Here is a 19723-nt window from a genome sequence, read left to right as displayed (position 1 = left end):
TACTTACTGTATATCGGATGTATACTTCTACAATGGCAGCTTAGATACAGCAGCTTAGCTGTACATAAGGTGGATACCTCAATAATGGCAGCTTAGATACAGTAGCTCTGCTGTACTGTGTATAGGATGTATACATCTATAATGGCAGCTTAGATACAACAGCTCAGCTGTACATATGGTGGATACCTCTACAATGGCAGCTTAGATACAGCAGCTTAGCTGTACATATGATGGAGACCTCTACAATGGCAGCTTAGATACAGCAGCTCTGCTGTACTGTGTATAGGATGTATACCTCTACAATGGCAGCTTAGATACAACAGCTCAGCTGTACATATGGTGGATACCTCTACAATGGCAGCTTAGATACAGCAGCTTAGCTGTACATATGATGGAGACCTCTACAATGGCAGCTTAGATACAGCATCTCTGCTGTACTGTGTATAGGATGTATACATCTATAATGGCAGCTTAGATACAACAGCTCAGCTGTACATATGGTGGATACCTCTACAATGGCAGCTTAGATACAGCAGCTTAGCTGTACATATGATGGAGACCTCTACAATGGCAGCTTAGATGCAGCAGCTTAGCTGTACATATGGTGGATACCTCTACAATGGCAGCTTAGATACAACAGCTCAGCTGTACTGTGTATAGGATGTATACCTCTACAATGGCAGCTTAGATACAGCAGCTTTGCTGTACTGTGTATAGGATGTATACATATATAATGGCAGCTTAGATACAACAGCTCAGCTGTACATATGGTGGATACCTCTATATAAGGACAGCTTAGATACAGCAGCGATGTATGGTCGATCAATCATTCTGATAAGATGGATACCAATTGTACATGGGGAGAAGCAATAAAGGAGCAGGTGATGTGTCCTCTGGTTGTAGAGATGGGAATGTATCTCTCTCCTCCGTACATATAGTAGGAGCCTCCTGGGAATAGCTGCTGTGGGCCTATCCTCATGATATGGCATCCATGTTGGACGGGCTGATACACATATACTATAGATAGATATATAGATAGATGTATAGACTGTTCAGGATCAGTGTGGAGTAGAATGCTCTGCCCCTATCACATTCCGTTAAGTATGAGCTAAGGATCTATATTCTTCCTCTATGTCCTCCTCCGGCTGGTGCCCCAGGATTCAGCCTAATGAGATCTCTTGCACCCGGAGTAGTAACACATTGGGGATGAGAGCGCGGCTCTTGTGGGCGTCCGCACTGCCACATGTCTACTTGCATTTGTCGCAGCTTCACAAAATCGAGCATCTGCCGGGTGAATGTGGGCCAGTAAGGACAGACACTTGTCTGTAGACATAACCTTGCCAAGTGCTCGGGGAATTTATTACACTTGGCAACAAGTAGAAATGTGGCTTCCTACGAGCTACGACTGCAGGGACACTGCTAATGATAGAACAATTACTACCGCACCTCTAATGAGCATAAAAGTACATATCATACACACAAAATACTTTTACTACAGGTTTACTACGTGGGAACTATATGGTAGTATTATGTGCCATATACATTGTATACGTATGCGTCTCTACAATGTGCCAGCTATATGGTAGTATTATGCGGCCATACACAATGTATAAGTGTGGGTTTTCTATCTGTTAGCTACATGGCAGTATTATGGGATCGTCTACTATCTGGGAGTTATATGGCAGTATTATGGGGTCGTCTACTATGTGGGAGTTATATGGCAGTATTATGGGGTCGTCTACTATGTGGGAGCTATATGGCAGTATTATGGGATCGTCTACTATGTAGAAGCTATATGGCAGTAGTATGGGGTCGTCTACTATGTGGGAGCTATATGGCAGTATTATGATACTATACTCATTATATAAGTGTGTGTCTTACTATATGACAGTAGTATGTAGCTGTACACATTATATAAGTGTGTGTCTCTACTACTTGGGAATTATATGGCAGTATTATGATACTATACTCATTATATAAGTGTGTGTCTTACTATATGACAGTAGTATGTAGCTGTACACGTTATATAAGTGTGCGTCTCTACTATTTTGGAGCTATATGGCAGTATTATGGGGTCATCTACTATGTGGGGGCTATATGGCAGTATAATGGGGTCATCTACTATGTAGAAGCTATATGGCAGTATTATAGGGTTGTCTACTATGTAGAAGCTATATGGCAGTATTATGGGATCATCTACTATGTTGGAGCTATATGGCAGTATTATGGGATCATCTACTATGTTGGAGCTATATGGCAGTATTATGGGGTCATCTACTATGTAGAAGCTATATGGCAGTATTATGGGGTCGTCTACTATGTGGGAGCTATATGGCAGTGTTATGGGGTCATCTACTATGTGGTAGCTACATGGCAGTATTATGGGATCATCTACTATGTGGGAGCTATATGGCAGTATTATAGGGTTGTCTACTATGTGGGAGCTATATGGCAGTATTATGGGATCATCTACTATGTGGGAGCTATATGACAGTATTATGATACTATACTCATTATATAAGTGTGTGTATTACTATATGGCAGTAGTATGTAGCTGTACACATTATATAAGTGTATGTCTCTACTACTTGGGAACTATATGGCAGTAGTATGTGGCTATACTATGTGGGAACTATATGGCAGTAGTATGGGGCCATCTACTATGTGGGAGGTATATGGCAGTATTTTGATACTGTACTTGTTATATAAGTATTTGTCTCACTATATGGCAGTAGTATGTGGCCGTACTCATTCAGCAGCCACCTAATGTGTCTGGCAGGGACTTATTCCCCTCCCCTGAGAATACATGGGGTCAGAAGGAATGAGGAATAATTGGGCTGATGACGATCTTAGGTATTTAAGGGGTTCTCCAATTTCTATATATTGATGTTTAGCTCATAGGTTAGGTCATGTATAACAGATTATCTGAGTCTGCCACTGAGACCAGAGTCAGGAGAACAGCTCCATTGTCAGAGTAGTGGCCAAGCTGGTGTAATTACAGGCAAATCTCTGTTCAAGTGGGTCCAATCTGAGCTGCAGTAACACTACTGAGCCACTAGGTAGAAACGGAATTGTCTGATCATTTGAGGTCATGGGCGTCCACCTGTCTGATACTGATGACCTGTGCTCAAAGGGCATCTCCCACCAGAATGAAGGGCTGTATGCAAATGCTGAGCCTGAGTGGCTATAGGCTCCATTAACACCTATGGAGCTGGGAGCCCCACCATTCATTCTGGTGGTAGATGCCCTTCAAGTTATCAGTACATTGAAGCTGTGATACCCGTTTAATGAATTTCTGTAAGACATTTGTATGAATAAACCCAAAATGGCGAGCAACTTTTTGACGCCAACTTTTTGTCAATTTCCTGCTGTTATATTTGCTAACATTAGGAAAACTGTCTAAAAATGGTAAATGTGGAGGCTGTACATCACTGTCAGCCCCTATTTTCTATAAAAGCAGCCAAGCCCCTCCTTTGGCAAAATGCCTATGGCTGTAATTAAACAGCTTATGGGGGGCTACAACGGCTTGCAGATGTTACTATGTGAACTGGACGCAATGAGGCGTCTATGGGTAACGTACCAAGTGTGCCACCTATAACATCTGCTCAAGGTAAGGGCGCACAGACATTAATTATCCCATATATAATGTCATTTAGTCTTTTTTCTCTTTCAGATATATAAAGAATTCTACCACGTGCGATTGCACTTTAAGCAACTATTGTCTTAAAGTGACCTGCACCACATTCCCACATGCCCCCCAGTGCCCTCACATTCCTGCCCTGCCCCCCACCAGCAGAAACTTCATTCATTCACACACACGTAGTAGCCTAAAATCCCTAGAAAGGGGGAGGTGTAAAGCCTGGAGAGAGGCGGAAAGGGAATAGGGAGATAAGAGCAGAGAGAAGGAGGAGGGGGAGAGGCTTTGGCCATGGCTGGATTTCGAGGAGCTCCTCCCATGATGCTCTTTTGACAAGGGATGAGGTAATGCTTGGAGCATCAGCCTGCAATCCGACAGCAGCATCAGCACCAGTCTCCTACATCAGTAGTACAAGCCAGAGCCCGTGCGCCCACCAGCCGGATAGAGGATTTGTCACAACCCAGCCTCCTTTTTGGGGTTATTTCCTTATTTTTCTGGATTTGGATGGCGGATTTGATCTGATCATGACGGAACGGTGCAGTTTATGGAGCGCGCTGTCAGCCGCAGCATGCTGCTTCTATCGGGGGTCTTTCATGCAAGTGCAGGTAAGAGATAAAATCCTCAATATATCCACGTCTATACATCATTTCCCATTCATTTTCCATCCTTTGCATTAGAGGCACAGGTAGAATTAGGGGTATGACATGATGTCACCAGCTGATGGATGCACAGGTTCACCTACCCAGCTTCCACACGTTTCTGCAGCAAAAAAAAAAGTTGATATAGACGCAGGATTTATTTATTGTATGCAATTACATCCGTAAATAGTTGTGGCGATAAACATATTACAGATCATGTGCATATATATATATATCTCTATTCCCTATGACGGAGCCTTGGCACAGTAAAGACTATGCCACCTACTTGCCAACGTGCGTGCAAAGTACATGCCTAGACCAAGGTGACGTCATGGTACAGGCATGGTTGGGGTTAAACGTGTGTGTACATGTGACCCTCACGATCGTGCGGTAATGGCCATCCATGGGGTGAATATGGGGTAATTATTGAATACATTGGATAAACATATGAAGTGCATTATACTCGCACAGCCGGATAGGGTCTTGCTGAAAGCTACTGAGTGATGTCATGGCGTCTAAAAAAAAATTGCAGTTTAGTGCCAATGCCCCCCCTGTGGCAGAAGAGGGGTGGGCAAAAGTTATAGGTGAGCGCAAAAGAAACCCTAGAAGTCATCCTTGAAATTCCGGCATGGACAGGGTTACTGAGGATGGGTGATGGAGCAATGTATGAATGACTGGGTGTTACTCCGCTGACGTCAGCATCTCTGCACCTCCGCCAATCGCTTATTACCATGTTCTAGGAGCAATGACATCATTTCTAACCAATGATAGCCCAGGCAGCATATGCAGTAGCCACAGAATGGGGGGTGAGCTCAGAGACCCCCAAATAGGAGAAAAATCACTACAGGTGTATCGGGGGCTATTGTTTTATGACAATGTGGAGCAAGAAAAGAGGGGTATTGAATAAAAGGCTTAATATATCCAGGACGGGGTTAAATGTCTGGTACCATGTGTTGTGCAGCGGCGGGCGCCCTCGGGGGAGAGATCAGACAACGCGTCCCCTCAGGACACCGTCACATGTGCCGGATGAAATGAGGCAGAAACATGGTGCACTTACAAGCCGGGTGACCCGGGGGGTGGCACCGGTATCCCCCCTAATATTAGTGGTCAGGTGTGATGTAACATTCATAGCGCCGACATACACCAAGGTGTCGCTCAGTGAAATATTAGTCAGATCTCCATTGGGAAGCAATTTTCGGCACAGATCAGCCCCTCCCTTCCCGTGTAGTAGTAAGATTGAGGGATTGTGGCAGGAGACAGATCTGGTAAGAAGGAAGTTGTCAGACCCCCGCACCGAGGAGAAGCCGCAGCCTTGACAGGAGTGGGTTGGCATAACAACAGCATCTACTTAAGCCTCGGCCTCTCCAGGGAATATTTAGGGCTGAATGTCCCCACCAGTAATTAGTGCGGCCCCCTTCTTCACAGCGTGGACGGATAATTGTGCCGCTCTGAGCAAAGGTTGCCTAATAGAAGGAGACGCGGGGGTCCGAGGGGGCTGCAAATATTATCAAGGCCACGGTGGGGGAGGGCAAGAAGAAATCATTTGGATTCAAGCAATTTGTTTCACAAAAAAAAAATTATTTTGTTTTTCGAAAAAAACTCATTTTTGATTGTGCGAGTAAAATCAGGACCCCCTTCAGGGAAGAACCCCCTTAGGGATCCAATAGGGAAGAAACATTGACCTAAATCTTGTGAGGCGGGTTCCTGATATCAGGTCATAGTCTTGGTAGGGTCTCCAAATATAAAAAAAATATGAAGATATCTGAATATATGAAGACCCCCATAGTCCTAGGACCCTATGTGGTTGTCTTCTGGGTCAGGATGAAACCACTAAGTGCGATGTAATTAATACTGCCGTAAATCAAACGCCGGATACAGACCCCCAGCTTTACTTTAATTAATCTGACGATGGGCGGGAAATAGTTGTTACAGATTCCCTAATTTCCCAGCGGACTCACTAGCTGCAGATACGTTACATTTAAGTGATCTCCAGTCTGTATTAAACTGCGACATTTTATCCGAATCTCCCAAGACTCCGAATAATGGGACTGTAAATCCTGATCAAATGTGCTGACGGTACAGAGAGATAACGAGCTATTACTTGTATCTGCTCTCTGGGAAAGCTGGGTGACGACCATCAGGGCTAACCCTGTCCTGAATATTTCATAGCTATATCCTAGACAGTGCCATTCTGGACTGTAAGAAAGCTGGGTGACAATCTGTAAGAAAGCTGGGTGACCAGCTGGGTGAAATCTATTGCAAAATTACTTATAACGCTGCAACCTTTCACATATATCGTAATGGGATGAAGGCGATGCGTTTACCCAAAGAGCTTACAATCTAATTAGAGCAGCCAGTGCTATACTGTAGTGATGGCGCTGACTCATGGCATTACATCATTGCTTTTTCTAGGGTGGGAGGCAGCGGGGGCCGTGCATGGTCGATCGGCTCAGGTGTTCCCTTGGCCACAAAAGCTCATTACAATGCAGACGATGCCTCGAAAACCCGTCTGTATTATTCAAGAAGCCAGACCAGCTTTGATACGATTTTCTGCGGAGGGAGGGGGATTATCTCATGCTGGGGTGGGCTACGGCAGACGAAAGCCACCTGGACTGATAAAGAATAAATGCCTTAATACTTCTCCATGTAATAGGCAGATCTGTCGCCTCCATATGTGCAAGGGAATTACCGGGCAGAATAAAGTGGTTTATGCTGATCCCGTTACACCAGGGTCACGTAGCTCCTCTGTAAGTAAAGAATCATTAGAGATGAATTACACGTCTCTATTATGTGCTCCATCTATGGCTATGGATGAGGGGTTGTGATGACATCGCACCGGGGCAGTGACGTCATCCAAGATTGACTCTACATGAGCTTTGTCAACCCTAATCTGTATATTCCACTCATAGTAAAAGGATATATCCATAGGGGTATAATTATAGGGGTACAGTGGTATCAGTCGGCTACCATTTAAGAAGCCGCCATAATTATAGATGGGACATTTAAGGTAAGGGCTCGGAAACCTGCAGAATATATAATATACATAGAGAAATCACATTATAATTAAGTCTAAAAAATCCATATTGCTGCAACAATTAAACCAGAGAGCTAGAAGAGTGGTGGCCAATATTGTCACCCGAAATGACCAAATCAATAGTCCTTGAAACATCCTCCTCCGACGCAGATGAAATGTTTTCCTCCAGCGCTCACCATTCCTAAGCAATCAGTGCTGCCAGTTTCAGTATACTTATTTTGTCTCTTTATGGTCAAGTGGGTAGTCCCTAGCTGGCTGATCCAGTCCAGCCCCACCCACCTGACAGTAGAGACCCTTATTGTTGGGGAAAGACTGTGTCAGAATCAGAAGAGTGAAGATCTATTAAAGGGCACAGATTGGTAGAGGTGGTGAAAAGTCCTCTTCAATCTGTGCCACCCATCGCTCCAAGACTGCAGAGTGGTAGTTGCCCCATATTGTTGCAGGACCATGGGTGCATGACCTACATGAATAGCAGAATATAGATATAACGGTAAGGGAGACAGTGACAGATTCTGCCTAGCGGTCTGTGCTCTCAGTTCTCCTCAGATGGTGAGTATAGTCCACCGACGGAGCAAGATGTCCACACATTGGTGCCAAAAACAAGAATGGCACCAGTCATCTCTCCATCTGCGCAGATTAGTACTGACACCACATGTCCACATGAATACAGGGCCTGCCATGGTTCTCTAGTATAGGCCTATAGGGAAAAATCACTGACTTTGATCCAGAAGCCTTCAGATCGATAAGATGTGAGGTTACATTTTCAGTAGAAAGGGAAAACTAATTGGAATCTTTTCCTATAAATATTAGAGATTCCGTTCTTTGAAGTCGTAGAAGAAGTCGGAGATCTCATTTTGCTGAATCTGTGATGAAGTCGTAAGTCTTCTAATGTCCTTCATGTTCTTACAGTTCTCCAAGGAGAAGTACATCTTGGATACTCCACCGGAGAAACTGCATAAGGAGCTAGAGGAAGAGCTCAAACTCAACAGCTCAGACCTGCGCAGCCACGCCTGGTACCACGGGCGCATACCACGAGAGGTAAGGTGGGGTTTAACCCTCTGTCGTCATCTCCAGTTTTCATACTAAACCCACAGATGAGTAACTTGTTCCTTGTCCTTCCACTCATATAGGTGTCAGAGAGTTTGGTGCAGAGGAATGGGGACTTCCTTATCCGAGACTCATTGACCAGCCTGGGTGACTATGTTCTAACCTGTCGATGGAAGAATGAACCTCTGCATTTTAAGATCAACAAGGTGATGGTGAAAACCAGTGACAGCTACACCCGTATACAGTATCTATTCGAGCAGGAGAGCTTTGACAACATCCCAGCCCTGGTGCGCTTTTATGTTGGAAGCCGAAGGGCGGTGTCCGATCAGAGCGGTGCGCTCATCTACTGTCCCATCAACCGTACATTCCCACTGCGATACCTGGAGGCCAGCTATGGGCTAGCACCCGGCAGGCAGGGCTCCCAGAGCCCACAGAAGGGACATATGAAACGAAGAAGTATCACAATGACTGATGGCCTCACAGCAGACAAGATCATAAAGAGCAATGGATGCCTCAACAGGTATGGACATTACCCTACGATGTCCTCACCATGTTTGACGGTCCTTCTAGGAGGGTGGGATGATTTGAAAACAGTGTCCTATATCACATTATGATTTCTTCCTTTTCTAGCACTTCATCCCCACATCATAGAGATATCGTCAGGACCTGTGCCGTCAGTGTGGACCAAATCCAAGATCTACATTCCCCAATGTCCCCCATTCCTGAGACCCCCGGATCCCCAGCCTATAGTACAGGTAGGTAAAAACAGACTTTTTGGTAACATAGAATAGGATCGTGATTGACATTTATTAACAATTTAATGTATGCATTTGTTTAGTTGTCAGGGTGAAGCCCCAAGGACCTCCAGCAGGAAGCGTGACCCCAGGGTCTCCAGTGCTGAGACGATCCAGTGAACCTTATGTCAATCCAGCAAATAACAAGGCAACATTAAACATGGCTGAAAGCTCCCATTCCACTCCCAGTCATGGGTACCCACAAATCTCTCCCTCACCCTCTATAAACAGTTACAGCGACCCCGATAATGGACATTACTGCCATCTACGCCCAGCCTCCCCCACACATGACTCCCCACACAAACCTCTACCAGCCAAGAGTTACGTGGAAAGGTTAAAAGTCGATGAAGGTGTCAAGGCCGGAGTCACCCGAGTGGCAGAAGACACTGACAAGGACAGACTTTCTTTTACTATCCCCAGCTTAGAAATTAAATCATCTTTCAACCCATCAGCCTTCAAGTCCACCCTGATCCCTGCAGACAACAAGCCCCTGGAGATGTCCATCCTGAAGAAGGTCAAAGAGCTGTTCTCTGAGGTTGATGCAAAATCCATTGCCAAGCATATCACCAAAACAGACTGCGAGGTAAGGGGCACGGCCACCAGCAATGGGTCAGTGGGCTTCAGGTGGCAGCTGAGGATTACTTTCTTAAATAATGGATAACCACGACATACATTGTATTTCCTGAAAATGCCCAATCCAGACCCTTATATATTAAGCAGATAGGAGAGAGGCTATTAGGAGTTTGTCTTGTTTTGGAGGACTTTGTATAATGTTGTATTACATTGGTTTCCGTGGGTAGCATGTAATGCTTCATTTGTCCTGGAGGGGTACTGCAGGGAAATATGAACACTATGGGGGTCATTTACTAAGGGCCCGTTTCACGTTTTTGCGACGGGTTTCCCTGTATTGGCGCACGCGATCGGATTGTGGTGCATTGGCACTGGCATGCACGCGACGGAAATGGGGGGCGTGGCCGTAAAAAAAACCAACTGATTCGGAAAAACTGCTGCATTAAAAAAAAAAGTGTTGCTCCACACGCGCTTACCTTCACCTACGATGGCTCGGTGAAGTTGAGTGCATTCCGATGCTCTTCAGCGCAGCAGCGCCACCTGGTGGACGGCGGAGGAACTACCTTAGTGAATCCCGGCCGGACCCGAATCCACCGCAGAGAATGCGCCGCTGGATCGCGAATGGACCAGGTAAGTAAATCTGCTCCATTATGTCAAAATAGAAGCATAAGAGCCCTCCTATGTCAGCCCCGATCCCCCCATAGACATGGACCGAGCATTCAGCACAGTAAGACATCCATGGTGATTGCTAAAGTTACCAAGTTTGGAGGAATGAAATGTTATGTGTCATTTCACTCTAGAGGTTGAAACCCCTCTAAATAGACTAAATTGGGGGGGGGGGGGGTACATAAACAAAAAAAAAGATCAATTTTCTAACAAATTTTTGGTGGTGTTTCGATATATATTTTTTAAAAGTATTTAAAAAAAAAAAAGTTGGAAACGTATTTGTATAATGATAACTGGTAAGAAATGTTCTCATACTGTAATTTAGAGGACTGGTGTTAAAAATGTAATAATCCAAAGATAAAATGTTTTCATATAAAAACCTCATCCCCTCCTTTGTATGGAAAAAGGATTATGGCTGACTCAGAGGAGTGATTTATAGGATGATGGTGATGATGTCACTATGATGTCACCCGCGGTAGGAGTGATAGCCGTCATGCTTATTATTACCCCCCTGGGGAATACTACCCACTAGACGAGGCGACAATCTATTTGCAATTAGAAGAGATTAATCTCCATCTTCGTGTTGTTCACAGGTTGCCAGGATACTCGGCGTTACCAAGGAGATGCAGAGGATCATGGGAGTCAGCTCCGGCATGGAGCTCCTGACGCTGCCACATGGCCGCCAGCTGAGGCTTGACCTTCTGGAAAGGTGCGTGGGGAGCGAAATGATGTGATCGCCCCCCCCCCCCCCATTGAACAATTGGGACTTTATTACTCATTGTAGAACCAGGGTGGTCCTGTTATTCACAGCCACATATCATTCAATGAGGTTCTACGTAGGTCAGAAGAGTGAATATTGGGATGGCTTTGACTTTCGAAGAAGGAGAGCGCCAAATTGTTTTTGGCAAATAGCAGGGTTACGCTAATTATTGAGTCCATTGACCATTGGGTGGCATAAAAGTTCAGTCTCTAAGGGGGTGTTAGGGTACAGTCTGGCTCTATCACCCACATTTACATAAAGGTGGCCTTGTAGGGGCAGCGAAGTAGGACCTTTGGCCATAACTTGAGAAGCTGTAGCCACATCTGGGCCTATAAGATGTCCTCACTTATATTAGGAGACCTGTACTATAAACACTACATTATAGCTGGGGCCCAGTAGCTTGGGACTGTATGGTACTTTCGGAGGTATGGCACCGAATCACAGCCATTTACTTCATAGACATGGTACCAAACCATGTTTCTTGGGAAAAGATGGGGGGGGGGTCCCTTCTCCCGTATATCAGTTCTGCAGTTTAAGAACCTTTTGAGGGTCTTCAAAGGTCCTGCAAGGTCTCTGGTAAACATACGTGTTAAGAGCCATCACACATGGATGAGGATTTCAGGGCTGGAGGTCCCACTTTTAAACTGGGTTGTTTTGGTGGCAATGGGCCCCCTGGAAGCCTTGGACCCCCAGATATTTCTCACAAGAGATTAATGAAGGTTTTTTCTGTGTTCAGATTTCACACCATGTCCATCATGATCGCAGTGGACATCCTGGGCTGCACCGGAAGCACAGAGGAGAGGGCAGCGCTGCTCCATAAGACCATCCAGCTGGCAGCCGAGCTGAAGGGCACACTGGGGAACCTGTACAGCTTCGCAGCCGTGATGAACGCCTTGGAGTTGACACAGGTACATCAAACATTAACATGGCTCTGCTGGGTGTCTCCCTGACCTATAATGGTGGCCAAGAACACCTACAACATGATAACATGTGGGCAAGGCTTTGGGTGTGGTTGCGTTGCGCAGCTTCTATATGCACCGCATGATCTGATGTCCTATTTCGAATAAGTCTGGTGGAATTTTACGCCTTAATGTGACTTTCACATTCGCAGGAGATGATGTATTGCGGTTCCCATCTAATGTCACATTTGTAAACTCGCAGGAGTGGGTGATGGGGGGTCATACATAATCAGGTCAATGAGTCCTCCCTACATGCATGGAGTAACAAAGGCTGACTGTTCCTCCATCTACTCTCCAGATCTCAAGACTAGAACAGACGTGGATCGCCTTGAGACAGAGACACACGGAGGGAGCCATATTGTATGAGAAGAAGCTGAAACCATTCCTCAAGAGTATGAACGAGGGCAAAGGTAAAACCCATTATCAACAAATAGTCTTTGTGGTTTTCAATGACAAATTGGACACTAGTGAGCCCTGGTTCTGCTTCTAAGCCCTTTCATGTTGCAATCATCGGTCACTTTCAAATGACTCGGGCCGAGCTGTAATACCAAACACAGCCACTATATAATGTATGGCGCTGTTTGATCAGCAACGACGATGCTGCTAGAGTCTCTTCAAACAGCTGATCAGTGGGAGACCCCCACCGACCAGCTATATCTATGAGATAACTCTGATTTATCAGAATCCCTTTGCAAGTGAGCTCCCCCTAGTGGAGGGGCATAGGAGTTATTCTCATGACATGCATGAGTACGCTAGTGCTTATATATTATCTACTTGTCAGAGGAGGGGATAGTGGCTGGATATGACCCGTCGCCCCCTCGGACAAGCAGAGAAGAAGCATCTTCAGACTTTACCAATGTGCAGGCCAAGAAGCATCATGGACGTCATGGGAGATGCCTCATACTGACACTCGTCTATAACATCTTGTCTCCCGTACAGAGAGTCTCCCACTAAGCAACACCACGTTCCCTCACATCGTCCCCCTCATCACCCTCCTGGAGAGAGACTCCCCTCTGCTGGACGGCGGGGAGCCCTGGGACAGCATCGACAATGGCGTAGAGGTGGTGATGTCTCATCTAGAGGCGGCCAGGATGGTGGCACATCACGGGGGCCTGTACCGCACCAATGCCGAGATGAGGCTACAAGGTGAGAACCAAATTCTCTTATTGTAGCTGGAGCAGATGTCTTCACCCATCTTTTCCAGACTCCAGAATGTCCCCAATATGCACTGTGAATGACCTGGTGATGTTGTTGTAACACAATTAATTTCCCCTATGGGATATAATAAAGTATTCTATAAAAACACATTTTAATTCTTGGAAAGTTGGGTGACGTGCAGGAGCTGCAATGGGGGCTGTAGTAGTTGTCACCCAGCTTTCTCAAACACTGATAGCCCTCAGCTAAGACATCAGTACAGAAGCCATAGATTCTGATGACGTCTTCTCCTTTATTACCCAGGATTCCACCCCAGATCCGATCTCCTGGAGGTCTCCAGCACAGAATTCCAGATGCGGATGCTATGGGGCAGCCGTGGAGCCGCTGGGACTCAGGCCGAGAGATACGACAAGTTTGACAAAGTCCTCACTGCTCTTTCACAAAAGCTGGAACCGTCCGTGCGCTTCAGTGAGTTATAACAAAGAGCTCGAAGACGAGAACACAAAGAAATGTGTCCAAAGCAATGAATCAGAGACTTCTAATGGAGGAAATATAGCACTTTTTTGGGATTGGGGGGAATATGAGAAGCTTTGATATCCTAAGCATCAGTGCATGCTGGTTCCGGTGGCATGGAACGAGTTAGAATTTCAGGGAAGATGGATGACAGCATCATAGTCACAAAGAACAGCCTGATGGCTCTTATATTGGGAGGGGGGGGGGGTCTATTATGGAACTGACCAGCCCATCCAGCTAAATCTGTAGGACAAAGAACATGCACTGATACCCAGGACTACAGCGCCACCTAGTGGTTATTATTTCATTTGTGGTCTATTGAACACGTGCAATCCATCTGAACATCCCAAATTCATTACAAAAAAAAAAAAAAATAATAAAAAAATCAGATATCCCTATTGATATACATTGATAGGAGGAGGATCCCACCTACTGCAATACACTCATTGAAGAGACTATAATTTTATAGAACTGGAAATATTTTACTGTATTTTCAACAGGAAAAGTTATAAAAGTTTATGACCAACCTGTTCCCATCTCTAGCCCACCCCCCCCCCCCCCCCCCCCCCGGCATATATGTAATGGATCTAGCTGGCGAGGCAGTCACTATATTTTTGTATAAAATCTTATCAATGAAATTCTCTAACTATAAAGGGAAACCCATCATCTAGGATGGTCAAACTAACCTGGAGCACATCTTCGGACGACTTTGACAAAATTAACTTGGCTCCTCCCATCCACCACACTGCAACTTTTAACCAGAGAGGGAGGAGCTGAGCAGAAGGTTGGGCAGGAAAGTGATGGGACTTTTCTGGAGAGTGATGCAGTGATGTGTCGGCTTTCATAGTCGTATGTGCACTATAAAAATAAGAGGAAGAATACGATTGGTCGCATTTTACAACCTGACATTTTTTTTTAATAAATATTAAAGAAAACCCCCATAAAGGAGGTAGGGGATGGATAGTAAAGCCTTTGCACAAGTGTACATTCGTCACAATGTGTCATCTCAACATTGTCCTCCAGATGTGAAGATTTCTTTATGTTCTAGATGTCGGAGCAGGCGGACCTATAGACTGTATATGGAGGAGGAGTACAGAACCATGAATGTGAATTGTAACGTGTATAGAGAGATGAATCTCCGCTGTAAATATTCCCAGGATGTAAATATGTGCGTCACCTCATGTCACTGTACAGAGCCACCGCTACTGATCTCATCTGTAAATAAATGTATTGATGTAAAAGTGCGTCTGTGATGGTTCCTCCTACTCAAACAAAACATAGAATTATATTCCGTGTATCCAAGAGCAATGGAAAGGGGTGTCCTGCACAGAGTTTGCCAAATCGGTCCCTGTCCCCAATGGAGCTCACAATCTAATCAATCTACCAGTATATTTTGGAGTGTGGGAGGAAACCAGAGGACCCAGAGGAAACCCATGCAAACACGGAGAGAACATACAAACTCAATCAATAAAGGAACTGGATTTGGGGGTCTGCATTCTGTTTCAGGTGAAAGAGCAATTTGTTTAAAAGGGAAGCGGTCACCAGCACCAAAAAAATTTGTTTTAAAGCGGTAACACTGACCCATCATTACATCACTGCTGACAATATACACTCACCGGCCACTTTATTAGGTACACCTGTCCAACTGCTCGTTAACACTTAATTTCTAATCAGCCAATCACATGGCGGCAGCTCAGTGCATTTAGGCATGTAGACATGGTCAAGACAATCTCCTGCAGTTCAAACCGAGCATCAGTATGGGGAAGAAAGGTGATTTGATGCCTTTGAACGTGGCATGGTTGTTGGTGCCGGAAGGGCTGGTCTGAGTATTTCAGAAACTGCTGATCTACTGGGATTTTCACGAACAACCATCTCTAGGGTTTACAGAGAATGGTCCGAAAAAGAAAAAACATCCAGTGAGCTGCAGTTCTGTGGGCGGAAATGCCTTGTTGATGCCAGAGGTCAGAGGAGAATGGGCAGACTGGTTCGAGCTGATAGAAAGGCAACAGTGACTCAAATCGCCACCTGTTACAACCAAGGTAGGCAGAAGAGCATCTCTGAACGCACAGTACGTCGAACTTTGAGGCAGATGGGCTACAGCAGCAGAAGACCACACCGGGTGCCACTCCTTTCAGCTAAGAACAGGAAACTGAGGCTACAATTTGCACAAGCTCATCGAAATTGGACAGTAGAAGATTGGAAAAACGTTGCCTGGTCTGATGACATTCGGATGGTAGGGTCAGAATTTGGCGGCAGGATCCATCCTGCCTTGTATCAACGGTTCAGGCTGGTGGTGGTGGTGTCATGGTGTGGGGAATATTTTCTTGGCACTCTTTGGGCCCCTTGGTACAACGCCACAGCCTACCTGAGTATTGTTGCTGCCCATGTCCATCCCTTTATGAGCACAATGTACCCTGTAACATCTGATGGCTACTTTCAGCAGGATAATGCGCCATGTCATAAAGCTGGAATCATCTCAGACTGGTTTCTTGAACATGACAATGAGGTCACTGGACTCAAATGGCCTCCAGTCACCAGATCTCAATCCAATAGAGCATCTTTGGGATGTGATGGAACGGGAGATTCGCATCATGGATGTGCAGCCGACAAATCTGCGGCAACTGTGTGATGCCATCATGTCAATATGGACCAAAATCTCTGAGGAGCTTCCAGCACCTTGTTGTATCTATGCCACGAAGAATTGAGGCAGTTCTGAAGGCAAAAGGGGGTCCAACCCGTTACTAGCATGGTGTACCTAATAAAGTGGCCGGTGAGTGTATGATGTCACAGCTTATCTCCTCCCCCTCCCTGTACAATGTCCTCTATATAGATAACACTGACCCCTCATTACATCACTACTGACCATAGAAGATGTCACAGCTTATCTCCTCCTCCCTGTACAATAACCTCTATATAGATAACACTGACCCATCATTACATCACTACTGACAATAGATGATGTCACAGCTTATCTCCTCCCCTCCCTGTACAATTGCCTCTATATAGATAACACTGACCCATCATTACATCACTACTGACAATAGATGTCACATCTTATCTCCTCCCACCTCCCTGTACAATGACCTCTATATAGATAACACTGACCCATCATTACATCACTACTGACAATAGGTGATGTCACAGCTTATCTCCTCCTCCTCCCTGTACAATGACCTCTATATAGATAACACTGACCCTCATTACATCACTACTGACAATAGATGATGTCACAGCTTATCTCCTCCCCCTCCCTGTACAATGACCTCTATATAGATAACACTGACCCCTCATTACATCACTACTGACAATAGATGATGTCACAGCTTATCTCCTCCCCTCCCTGTACAATGACCTCTATATAGATAACACTGACCCATCACTACTGACAATAGATGATGTCACAGCTTATCTCCTCCCCTCCCTGTACAATTGCCTCTATATAGATAACACTGACCCATCATTACATCACTACTGACAATAGATGATGTCACAGCTTATCTCCTCCCCCTCCCTGTACAATGACCTCTATATAGATAACACTGACCCTTCATTACATCACTACTGACAATAGATGATGTCACAGCTTATCTCCTCCTCCTCCCTGTACAATGACCTCTATATAGATAACACTGACCCATCATTACATCACTACTGACAATAGATGATGTCACAGCTTATCTCCTCCCCCTCCCTGTACAATGACCTCTATATAGATAACACTGACCCATCACTACTGACAATAGATGTCACATCTTATCTCCTCCCACCTCCCTGTACAATGTCCTCTATATAGATAACACTGACCCATCATTACATCACTACTGACAATAGGTGATGTCACAGCTTATCTCCTCCCCCTCCCTGTACAATGACCTCTATATAGATAACACTGACCCATAATTACATCACTACTGACAATAGATGATGTCACAGCTTATCGACTCCTCCCTGTACAATGACCTCTATATAGATAGTAGTGATGTAATGATGGGTCAGTGTTATCTATATAGAGGTCATTGTACAGGGAGGGGGAGGAGATAAGCTGTGACATCATCTATTGTCAGTAGTGATGTAATGATGGGTCAGTGCTGACAATAGATGATGTCACAGCTTATCTCCTCCTCCTCCTGTACAATGACCTCTATATAGATGACACTGACCCATCATTACATCACCACTGACAATAGATGATGTCACAGCTTATCTCCTCCCCTCCCTGTACAATGTCCTCTATATAGATAACACTGACCCATCATTACATCACTACTGACAATAGATGATGTCACAGCTTATCTCCTCCTCCTCCTGTACAATGACCTCTATATAGATAACACTGACCTATCATTACATCACTACTGAGAATAGATGATGTTGCACTTCGGACCATAGGGTACTCAGTCTTAGCCAGGCCAGTTTGGGTCCATTGGTCGGAAATGTGTCAGACCCCATCTGATGTTGCCGATTGTTTTTATTTTTTGTACTCAATAAAAAGTGAAATGTTTCTGGAGTTCCCATTGGATTTCTAGTTTCTTTGGATTAACCTGCTGGCCCACACACAGCTCTCCGTGCATTGACTTTCACACCATCAGGTCAGGGGAGGTTGATCTGAACTTTTTCCTAGAAATATTTGGAGCATCTTAATCCAAGATGCACAGGAACATCCGCTAAACATTAAAGGGAACCTGTCAGCTGGAATAAACTAATGATAAGGTCTCGACACGTCAATCTGTCCTGATTGTAGAGAAATCTGAATATACATTCTTCCATATTCTTCATATTCCATTTTTTAAAATATATAATATCTCAAACCACAAATATGGGAGGGGACAAGGACCTGGTCTAAGTTTTCTACAGTCTCCACATGAATAGGTGAGAAAAATATTCTTGTGCACAGAAATGGCGTCTGTGTAACATCACCTTCCTCTCATGTCATGATGCAGGACATTTCACTACAGGGTTATTTTACTTGTGACCCAGGTAAGAATCACTTTTAAAAGGAACCAATATCCAGATTTACACCATCAAAATCCATCATGATAAACCAGGGACACTTACTCATAGATCCAGGCACCGTGCCTGTGGTAATTGCCTTGTTTGTTATCCATGGCCTCCTTCCTTCTAAAATCAACTTCTATAATTATGCTAATAAGCCCGAAGGGCACCTGGAGGTGTTATCAGAGGCCCTCAGTGCTGCAGATTCACAGGCTGTTACACTGCCCAGCCTGTTCCCTCAGTACTTCCCCCGACTGACAGATGTAATCTCACTGCAACAGCGTAACCTGTGAGTCTACAGCAGAGAGGGGCTTTGGTAATGCCCTTCAGCATTATTTTAAAAGTTGATGTTATAAGGAAGGAGGCCATGGATAACAAATATAAGTAGATAACCACAGTCACGGTGCCTGGATCTATGAGTAAGTGTCCCTGGTGTATTATGAAGGATTTTGAAGGTAGATTTCCTTTAAACTACCAGAGTATGAAATGTCCTTTCTAGAATTTCCTCTTTAGGCTATATTCACACTGCCGTTGCCCGCCCGTACCGTACCGGGCAACGGCAGTGTACGGGGAGAGGAGGAGGAGGTGAGCGCAGCTCACCCCCGCCCCTCTCCATAGCAACCTATGGCGCACGGCGCCGTATTACGGGAAAAGATAGGATAGGTCCTGTCTTTTTCCCGGGAACGGAACGGTACGGTGCTGCACGTGTGCGGCACCGTACCGCTCCCGTAGGGTGCCGTGCGCCCATAGAAGTGTATGGGGGACGTATATCGGCCGTATATACGTCCCCCATACGTTCGTGTGAATATAGCCTTAAGGAAAGCTAGAAGCCTGATGTGATCTAAAAGATGAGATTCTAATCTTGAAATATGACACCAGAAACCTGTTTCTAGGTGATACAGAATTTAAGATAGAGGTCTGAAGTGATGTTCCTCCTGCAGCCTTCAAATTTGACCGA

General features: G+C 45.1%; 1 protein-coding gene across 4 annotated transcripts in view; it reads left to right on the top strand.

The window, feature by feature from the left end:
• The window catches only part of SH2D3C (SH2 domain containing 3C), a 32957-nt gene extending 18270 nt beyond the window's left edge, over positions 1-14687 (top strand). For 3 of the 4 annotated variants that reach the window (XM_072124146.1, XM_072124148.1, XM_072124150.1), the window contains 9 exons: positions 8219-8347; positions 8440-8876; positions 8987-9111; positions 9195-9733; positions 10980-11095; positions 11883-12054; positions 12404-12515; positions 13045-13251; positions 13564-14687. In XM_072124146.1, the coding sequence (XP_071980247.1) occupies positions 8219-8347; positions 8440-8876; positions 8987-9111; positions 9195-9733; positions 10980-11095; positions 11883-12054; positions 12404-12515; positions 13045-13251; positions 13564-13739 (2013 nt within the window). In that variant the 3' untranslated portion in view covers positions 13740-14687. Of the gene's footprint in view, positions 1-3714; positions 4243-8218; positions 8348-8439; positions 8877-8986; positions 9112-9194; positions 9734-10979; positions 11096-11882; positions 12055-12403; positions 12516-13044; positions 13252-13563 lie in introns of those variants that run through there. The other variant, XM_072124147.1, reaches the window with a different exon arrangement.
• The last annotated feature ends 5036 nt before the right edge of the window (positions 14688-19723 follow it).

The sequence above is a fragment of the Engystomops pustulosus genome, chromosome 9 (assembly GCF_040894005.1).
Source record: "Engystomops pustulosus chromosome 9, aEngPut4.maternal, whole genome shotgun sequence".
Classification (NCBI taxonomy): Eukaryota; Metazoa; Chordata; class Amphibia; order Anura; family Leptodactylidae; genus Engystomops; species Engystomops pustulosus.
This window is presented reverse-complemented; position numbering and strand designations above follow the sequence as displayed.